At 54.4% G+C, this 9,600-nt stretch overlaps 1 protein-coding gene across 12 annotated transcripts; it reads right to left on the minus strand.

Annotated features, from left to right (window-relative positions):
• Positions 1-5,506: 5,506 nt before the first annotated feature.
• Hras (Harvey rat sarcoma virus oncogene) lies at positions 5,507-9,592 on the minus strand. 12 transcript variants are annotated; one of them, XR_389950.3, is made up of 7 exons: positions 9,413-9,592; positions 8,403-8,554; positions 8,015-8,193; positions 7,704-7,863; positions 7,528-7,609; positions 6,915-7,040; positions 6,499-6,767 (listed from the first exon to the last, which is right to left on the minus strand). XR_389950.3 is itself a non-coding variant. In NM_008284.2 (6 exons), exons 2-5 carry the CDS (start codon positions 8,511-8,513, stop codon positions 6,921-6,923), a joined length of 570 nt encoding a protein of 189 aa, NP_032310.2. In that variant the 5' UTR covers positions 8,514-8,554; positions 9,413-9,577; the 3' UTR covers positions 5,507-6,767; positions 6,915-6,920. The 12 variants fall into 12 exon arrangements, 6 of the variants coding, with proteins under 6 accessions (NP_032310.2, NP_001123916.1, NP_001123915.1 ...); XR_389951.3 differs by having other exon boundaries at positions 6,499-6,800; NM_008284.2 differs by lacking the exon at positions 7,528-7,609 and having other exon boundaries at positions 5,507-6,767; positions 9,413-9,577.
• Positions 9,593-9,600: the final 8 nt, after the last annotated feature.

Consider the following 9,600-nt stretch of genomic DNA (forward strand, 5'->3'; position numbering starts at 1 on the left):
AGGGTGAAGGACTGGACTGAGCGAGAGTCCCTCAGACCCCCTGTTGCTGCCAGGACGCCTCAGAAAGGGAGGTAACTGTCTTGACCCTGAGGACGAGGGTCTTGGTTTCCAGGTTTCTGCCATTCCTGCAAGGTTACCTTGATTAGGAAGAACCTGATGCTGAAGTGTGGGCCACCCCAGCTCAGGGGCAGTGATAACACCTGGCGGAAGGGAGGAATAGGAGTTCAAAACTCAGCTCTCATCCACTCTTCACCTGAGGGAAGCAAAGTCCAGTTTCAGGAGGACTGAGCCCTCCTGAGGGCCAATATGCTCTCCCTCATCCCCCCACTCTGGTCCTCCCATGATCACACTAGGCCTACCACACAGGATTATTACTCTCCCTACACACTTCTCCACAGGTCCGCTGAGGCTCCTGAGAGGTATGGCCTCTTCGGCTGGAGTTGCAGAAAGCCAAAATCCAAAGGAAACACAAGACCTTTGTATCCCTGCCAAGAGCAGCATGAATAGACAGGTCCAGCCAGGAGCCCAGGTCTCTCACTAACTAAAGAGGTAAACAAGAACATGGCCAATTACATGGCCTGGACACTGGTCCTGCTGTGTGTCATCAATACCTACTATAGCTCTACCTGGTATCCCTCCCAGGCCCTTATTCCTCATTTTGTGAAAAGCTTTTCCCCAAGTCCATCCCACATTTAGCATAAGGAACGGAGCCCTACATTTTCAAGGAAAAGACATTAAGAACATTAAGTGTCAGGATTGGGGAAGATCAGGAGCAAGGACAGCAGAATCCCAAGAGGTGTCATGAACAAACCAGGTCAGTCTGGCTTTCCCTCCCAGGACCAGGCACAGAGTAGGTAATGTCATGGATATAGCCCTACACAGATACAGATAGTCCAAGATAGCCCCAACCCTGCAGCCTCTCTGGGTATCTGAATGTTAGGAGGTTTACAAATGGAAGATGAAACAAGAACACACACACATAAAACAGACAAAAAATGAATAAAAAACAGAAGGAGGAGAAACCGATTCTCTGGAAGGCCAACATGAAAGCTGAGCTTCAGCCAGGCATGATGGATAGTACACGCTGTTAATCCCAGCACTCAGGAGAAGGAGGCAGATGGATTTCTGTGAGTTTAGGAACAGCCTGGTCTACATAGACATGTGCCTTCCAGGACAGCCAGAACTACACAGTGAGATGGTGTGTCAATAAACAGATGGATGGATGGATGGATGGATGGATGGATGGATGGATGGATGGATGGATGGATGGCAGTGTTTCTCCAGCCTGATTAAGAGAAAAGAGTGTGTGATGCACGGATGAAGCAAGCCAAGCATTCTTAGGAAGCACAGCAGAGGGACCCAGAGCCTGTGTTGGGAGCCCAAAAGTCTGGAGGCCTGGAGCAAAAGATAGGAGAGGCCAGAGGGATGTCAGAAGGGATGGGAGCCCTGAGCAAAATGCAGGGGTCTAGAAGGAGGGGTGATGCTGCCAAAGGGCCTCTCCTTATAGAAAACTGCCACATCCCATGTGATGGTTACTACTAGACATCAAGTCCTAAAAAGAGGGGCTAGAACCTAGGTGGAGGCCAAGGAGCATGATACTGGCAAACAAATGATGATGCATGGTGAGAAGCACTCTCTGTGACTTATGCCCTTCAGAGAGGGCACCAGGACGAGGGACTCCTGAACCTCCACATGGAAGCAAAGACCTCCAAAGTCAACTGAAGGTGAAAGGCTAAAGGGCGTGAACTGCCTGCTAGAAGAAGAAAGTACTCACTCTCCTTCTCTGCCTCTACGAGCCTTTTAACTCCCCTCCCATGCACTGAATATACGAAGAAGAAGAAGAAGAAGAAGAAGAAGAAGAAGAAGAAGAAGAAGAAGAAGAAGAAGAAGAAGAAGAAGAAGAAGAAGAAGAAGAAGAAGAAGAAAAAAGCACTCCTGAGGGGAGACTAGGAATGGGGGTGGAGGGATGGAGGGCAGAGACTCCAGCAGTATGGAACCAGGTGCACAGCTCCTCCGTCAAACACAGACCAGCTCTCCTCCTTGGAAGACACTGGTTTCTTATAGAAACAAACTGATGACCACCACATGGCCCAAAAGGCTCTACCCTCTGGTTTAAACTGTGAGACTACAGTCCAAAGACTGAAACCCACATCATTGCATACACTAGCAAGCGTTTGCTGAAAGGACCCTGATATAGCTGTCTCTTGTGAGACTATGCCGGGGCCTAGCAAACACATGAGTGGATGCTCACAGTCAGCTAATGGATGGATCACAGGGCCCCCAATGGAGGAGCTAAAGAAAGTACCCAAGGAGCTAAAGGGATCTGCAACCCTATAGGTGGAGCAACATTATGAACTAACCAGTACCCCGGAGCTCTTGACTCTAGCTGCATATGTATCAAAAGATGGCCTAGTCGGCCATCACTGGAAAGAGAGGCCCATTGGACTTGCAAACTTTATATGCCCCAGTACAGGGGAACGCCAGGGCCAAAAAGTGGGAATGGGTGGGTAGGGGAGTGGGGGGGAGGGTATGGGGGACTTTTGGGATAGCATTGGAAATGTACTTGAGGAAAATACGTAATAAAAAAAATATTAAAAAAAAAAAAAAAGACTGAAACCCTTGTGCACACAACAAAATAAACCAACCGGGATGAAACCACTGGATGCCTGAGACGGTTTACCCTCAAAATGTAGAAACAGCAGTTCTTCCTGAGAGGCCTGCTGCTTGCTTGGAGCATGATCCTAACGCAACCTGGCTTTCCTTGCCAGAGACCGTCATAGCACCAGTGAGCAGGGGCATCTTCTCTAAGGCAACAGCTTTACTTAGTACTGTGACCTCTCCTATGGTCCACACAGGGCCCTGCGACATAGGTCACACTGTAATGGCTATTGCTGTTTCTAGGGTCTGATCTCTAATCTCCCCTTAGCAGTCCTTCTTTTCCTTTTACAGGAAGTGGCTCATCCCCCCGCTTAGTCCGGCACCTTCACCTGCAGGCCAGCTCTGTCACTGTGTAGGTAGGACACAGCAGTGAGGTTCACTGAGGTGCAGCAAGGAGCTGGGGCTTGTGATGGAAAGGGTGTGGGGGTCCGTCCTAGCTCCTGGTCTTCCCTGGACCCCACAATCTTGGCAGTGCTGCAGCATGCCCTCCCAGAAGCAGCACATGGCAGGCTACTCAAACACCCAACAGCCACTACACGTCCTCAAGCCTGGATCAGCCTGGATCTTCAGTGTCATGTTACTGCTCCAGCTTAGCAGAGACAGGTCTTCAGGTGCCTGAAGCCTGAAAGAAAACAAGACCAGCAAGGCAGTTCCCAAGGTGGCTGCAGCCCTCTTCAACCCACTTTCCAGACCTTCTTCCAGAGGCTGCCCACAGCAGGGGTCCCTGTCCTCTGGCCAGAACTCTGGTATCAAGGCAAAGTGCAAAGGCTATACACTCAGTATAGGTCCTCTGGCAGCCCCTAGGGGACCTCAGCCATCTTGGGTGATCTCCTCCCAGAATGATTTTGATTCCTGAAAGCAGGAGCCACTGCCTAGGCATGGCCCGGTTATCTCTGTCCTGACAGTGGTCCTCAACAAGGAAGATGCTTTTTGGATACTGTTCCAGCAGCCAATTAATAAGTAGCACACTATCTAAGGTTAAGTAGACAGCCTCCCATGGAACAAAATAGCTAGGCTGGGTGACAGCCACACTAATTAGTGACGACAATTGATAGCCATAGCACCTTCCCTTCCCTACTTATTCTGAGCCACTGGACTGTCTGCTGTAGATGGTCTTGGGGTTGTCAAAGGACCCCCTCATGTGCCTATCAGCAGAGAACCCTCTGTGCTTGAACAAACACAGGTGATGCATCCTGCTCATTATTCTGCAGCTCTCACTATCTATGGCCAAAATCCAGGCGACAGCCAGGAACGTATCCATGTCCTCCCCTGATCCTGAGCCCAAGGGGCAGCCAAGAACCTCCGTCCCTGTCCCTTATCAGCCACATGGGCCCAAATGGCTGCTCAAAGCTTATCCACCACAGGTCCTTCTTCAAAGGCTACCTGGCCCTTCAGAAACCAGGACATAGTAGAGCAGCAAGTCTTGCTGGGACTTGGGTGGGTGTTTTTCCTCCCTTCTGTGGGTAAGCCTCTGACTCCTGGGACACCTGCCACTGTTTTTAAGGTATGGCTCCCTGACTCTGGAATAAACTCTACTTGTAGGCTATAGGCTCTTAGGATTCCACAAGTGCAGTTCCAGCCACCCCCTTTTGGCTTCTAGTTTATTATGAAAATGGAAGTTAAAAAAAAGTATACAGTGAATGAAGGGTCCTGCCTTATTCACGAAGGCACTGGGCTGGACCTAGAATAGAGAGGGTTACGGCCAATCGTGGGCAGGAGCCTGACCCTGAGTAACTCTGTTCTCCCATGATGACAGTGTGGAGATCAACTGTCCAGGGCTCCTGCCATCACAGCAATGAAATGAGAATAGGCAGGGACTTTCCTTGCTCCACAGTGCCAGTTGCCCAGCCCAGAGGTTTGACTGTCCCAGGAACTCCCCTGCCTCCCAAGAAGGCCCATATCCAAGAGATGAGCTAGGCTCTAAGAGTGACCCTCCTGCTGTCCTACCCATAGAACAGGCCAAAATTTGAGCAAGTACCATTGGCAGACCCATCCAGGACAGGAGAACCAGAGATACTCTTGAGTTTTAGTAGGCCCTTTATTTCAGGGCAGCTACCAGTCTGATAACAGCCTCATGGAATCACCTCTCTATAGAGGACCCAAGGTTGTGCATAGGTCACACTGGTCCCAACCTGAACAGGTGACATCCTCTCATGCCAGCTGTATTATGTAGGCCTCCTGAAGTCCCCCCTGAAGCTCTGGGACATCTACATCCTGGAAGATAAGGTTGTGGTCATGACCACAGCAAAAAACCAGTCCTCGAGGTACACAGAAGTCCCTCCTCAGGTATGTAGTCCAGACCTTGGCAAACGGATCACACTGTTGAGCTCTAGCCCTGAGTGAGCCAGCCATGAAGGGTGGGCCAGCCAGGTGTGGTTAGCTGGGCAGGGTACCAGGTACTGTCCCAAGTACTAAGCCCATGCCCCACACCACACCTAAGAGTTGAGGGTACTTTCCTGGCAGGATCTCGATTTGACTTTGAGATGTAGTAGCCTCAACAGGACAGACCTGGGCACAGGCAGGACATGGACAACAAATGACCTTTCCTAGGGCCCAGCCCAGAGTCCAACTGTGTACCCTTGAAAACTTCCTACAGTCTCTCTGTAGGACTTGCAGCTTCGGGCTGGGCGAATACTGAAGTACCATCAGGCCTCTGTTAGGGAGCAAGGGATAAAGTGTGTCATGCTTCCCAGGTTGGCTCCAGCTTGAGTCCCTTCCCAGGGTGGACATGTCTAGGCCTCAGAAGCTCTGCCCCCATATTTTCCACCCTCCTGCTTCCAACAGCAACACTGAGCTCCTGACTACCCTGACAATCACAGCTCAGAATGGACCCAGCCTGCTAAAACTCTCAAACAGGGCCAGGGACAACTCCTAGTGTAGCAGACACTATCTCCCACCCACCTTAAGTTCATGACCAACAAGGCTCCGAAGGTGTCACTGACGCTCCAGATGATACCTCAGGAGCCCCAGATACACACAGACAAGGGAAGCTGAACATTTGGCTGCTGTGGAAGAGAGCAACTGTGGTGTCGCACTGCCCAGCCACTCAGCAGCAGGCTCTACATCATGTCTATTGGAGGCTCCTTGCATTTCAAGTGCCCTAAACAGAGGGACTTCACCCAATTCCACTCGAGTCTGGAAAGTATAAAGGGCACCCACCATGGGCCCCAGTGGCCAGGAAGAGGAGCAGGATAAGCAGATGGACCCTCCTGTAGCCATGACTAGAGCCAGAAGGAAGCACGCAGTGAGCAGCCATCTGACCTGCACGTGCCTCTCAAGGCCATACAGGTGACTTGGAGAAGAACATCTGTACACCTCAGAGAAGAGGGAGCAACCAGTGAGGCACTTTCTACCCTCTCAGGGAGTTGTGATGCCAGGCCCTAGGCACCAGTGGGACCCGAGGCTACACAGATAACATCAGGGCCCTATTTCCATAGTCCTAGAATCTCCATCCCAGGTCAGAGGGCTGCAGGATGTTGGGTCAGGGCAAATCTTACACTCTGTCACTCTTGAGGCTGTATTTCATGGATCCCAGAATGCAGGAAATGTGTTTCCTGCTGGAGACAAGGGATACCCTCTTACTCTCAGAGCCCTCCTCCTCCCATTAGTTAAAGGACAATAGGTCATATCACCTGACTATCCTTGTGTTGCCTATAACTTTCTGCAGCAAACACAAGACAGTTGGGACAGGCAGAAGGGAAGGGCTGTATAGTCCGAGGTCCCAGGCCAGCCTCCCCAGCCTCTTCTAGCACAGGAGCAAGGCAGATGATGGACCCCAGGTGCCCAGCATCTTCTGTGAGGCCACAGGCAGTGCACCTCCTACTTCCAGCCAGAGACAAGTCAAGACCATCAAATAATTTACTGTGATGCAACGTGTGCCCTCACAGGCAGGCGCCCGGAGGGAACTGAGAGGGGTGGAGGACTTGGGTGCCAGTGGCAACAGGGACAGTTCATGACAGTCTGTTCAAATTGTCCATGCGAAGGTCTTGGTCACATCTGTCCACCATCCCTGGACTGGCCTGGCTCCAGCACCGTTTCCTTCCTTCCCGCCTCTTTCCTTCCTTCCGTCGGCACCTCCTCCCTGCATCCGGCACCTCCATGTCCTGAGCCTGTGCCGGGACGGGCACAAAGGACATGACTGACTGCAGGCGGGGGGGATTGGCAGAATTGGGGGAGCAAGGACATCAGAGTGGATATGAAGTTCATCTGGCTAGCTGAGGTCACTGCCCCAGACGTCTCGCTGGTCCCTGCCTCACCTGGTGTCAGGACAGCACACATTTGCAGCTCATGCAGCCAGGACCACTCTCATCGGGTGGGTTCAGTTTCCGCAATTTATGCTGCCGAATCTCACGGACTAGTGTATAGAAGGCATCCTCCACGCCCTGGGGACAGAGGGACTAGATCAGAGAGGACTCTGGGGAGAAAAGGGGTGCTGTCTGGGTAAGAAACTCCCTGCCTAGATCAGGTCACACCCCAACGCTGGAGGCTCCCTTCCTCAGCTGCAAAACCAACACAAATAGGGAGCTGGGCCCTGGCCATCCAAAAGGCACAGGCCACTCTCCTGAAATAGGGTTCACTCCTGAGTATCACTCAAAGTCAGAGCCACTTAACTCAGGACTCTCCCAGACCCCCAGTACGTCTCAAGTTGAACAGCCTAACAACACTGAAGGGCTTAAAACTAGCCAGTATCCACAGGACACTGGGGACAAGAAGAACTAAGGCCCCTGGGTCGCCGCTCCGGCCTGGCTCAGGGCAGCTCTCTCCAGGGACCCCATCCTGCCCTAGAGCTATGTGAACTCAGAACTGCAGGGCATAAGCCCAGACCCTGGCCCTTGCCTCCCTCACAGCCCTGCGGTCTGGGAGACTTACAGCTTGAGGGCCGCTGGGTCACATGGGTCCCGGGGGAGGGGGGATCCCAGAGGGTCCCGGAGCTGGAGCCAGAGCGGCTGCCCTGTGTTGAGGGAGAGCGGCAATGAGCTCTGCTCCCTGGCTGGGGTGGGGTGCGGTAAATCCTTGACTAGCTGTGGAGAGGGAAACAGGCTCACCTGCCGGGTCTTGGCTGATGTTTCAATGTAGGGGATGCCATAGCTGCGAGCAAGGTCCTGGGCCTGCCGAGACTCAACAGTGCGAGCAGCCAGGTCACACTTGTTGCCCACCAGCACCATTGGCACATCATCTGAATCTTTCACCCGCTTGATCTGCTCCCTGGAGGGGGATGGGGTGGATATGAGCCAGCTAGCAGGCTGCAGGCATGACTGTGTCCAGGACATTCAAAAAAAGACATAAAGCCTCAGTGTGCACACGGAACCTTCCTCACGTGTGCCACGGGCTCACGGGCTAGCCATAGGTGGCTCACCTGTACTGATGGATGTCCTCGAAGGACTTGGTGTTGTTGATGGCAAATACACAGAGGAAGCCCTCCCCTGTGCGCATGTACTGGTCCCGCATGGCACTATACTCTTCTTGACCTGCTGTGTCTAAGATGTCCAGTAGACATGTCTCCCCATCAATGACCACCTGTTTCCGGTAGGAGTCCTGCAAAACAACACGGCTTAGTGGGGGTGGGGGGTGGGGGTGGGGTCTCACCTCTCCTCAGACCAGAGAATCCACAGAACCAGCCTACACCCTTGCACCTCTCATACCCTGATGGATCATACCCCATAACACCTACAAGACCTGGGCTGTTTGGTCATTTACCCATGACCACTGCCACAGCCCACCTCTGGCAGGTAGGCAGAGCTCACCTCTATAGTGGGATCATACTCGTCCACAAAGTGGTTCTGGATCAGCTGGATGGTCAGGGCACTCTTTCCCACGCCTCCAGCGCCCACCACCACAAGCTTGTATTCTGTCATAGCTTCTACAGCGGCTGCCAATCCAGGAGCTCCTGCCCCACCTGCCAATGAGAAGCACACTTAGCCAAGGCCCTTGCCACTTGAGACGGCTAATAGATGCCTGACCCAAGGGCCCTCTCCAGCATTGAGCAGGCAGGCCTGCCAGTGGCCCAGTTGATCACCTGTGGCACCTTCAGCTTGAAAAGGGAGGACCCCACCCCCACCCCCCAACCTCCTCAAACAGCACTTAATGGCTGTGTGAGGAAGCAGGGAGAGGCCCCCAAGGCAGGGCTGACAGCTGAGAGCTTCTCCCAACCACGCACCCAAATTAGAAGTCGCTAGGTAGGCAGAAACCCTCAACTGGAGGCGCCTGAGGGCTGAGGCCACCCCCCAAAAAACAGGTCCTGCCACGGCGGCCTCGGCGTGCCCAGGCAGGCCAATGCCAGCCTACAACCGGCTCTGGCCCGCCGGCATGTGGGTGCAACCTACAACTATTTACTGAGCGCCTACTGCATGCCAGGCGCGGTCCCGGCAGCGGGGGGAGGGTGGCTGGAGAAGGACCCTGCCCTCCACTAAGACAAACCTTCCACAAGGGGCCAGGGAGCTTTCACAGAGGGGGGGAAAAACGGCTGAGGGTGTGGGAAGCAGGTGACTACAGGAACGCGAGGGATGGCTGGGAGCAGAAGGCCCTGGTTGGGGCCCAACGCGGGTGTCCTTGTGGCCCCGAGGCCCGAGCGTGATGGCCGCGGGGCGCAGAGTCTCCGGAGGCCCGGGCGGCGCCTCGCTGGGAGGACGGCCACAGGCAGAGCGAGTCCGGCCGCAGAGGCGGGCAGCCGGACGCTAGGCACGCTGCCGGGCCGAGAGGAGCAAGGAAGCACCGATCACCTGCGCCCCGCGCCCCACCCCGTGCCCGCACTCACCGCTTGCTGGCGCGACTGCCCCCGGGGCCGGGGCCGGGGCCGGGGCAGGGCGGGGGCGCGGACGGGCGCCGGCTGGGCCCGCGCATGAGCTCCGTCCGCGGCGGGTGCGGCTCGGGCTGCGGGCGCCGGGAGCGGACGGCGGGGACTTGGCCGGGCCCGCGCTCGCCCCGCCCCGCTCCGCCCCACGC

This window comes from Mus musculus, chromosome 7, assembly GCF_000001635.26.
Source record: "Mus musculus strain C57BL/6J chromosome 7, GRCm38.p6 C57BL/6J".
NCBI lineage: Eukaryota > Metazoa > Chordata > Mammalia > Rodentia > Muridae > Mus > Mus musculus.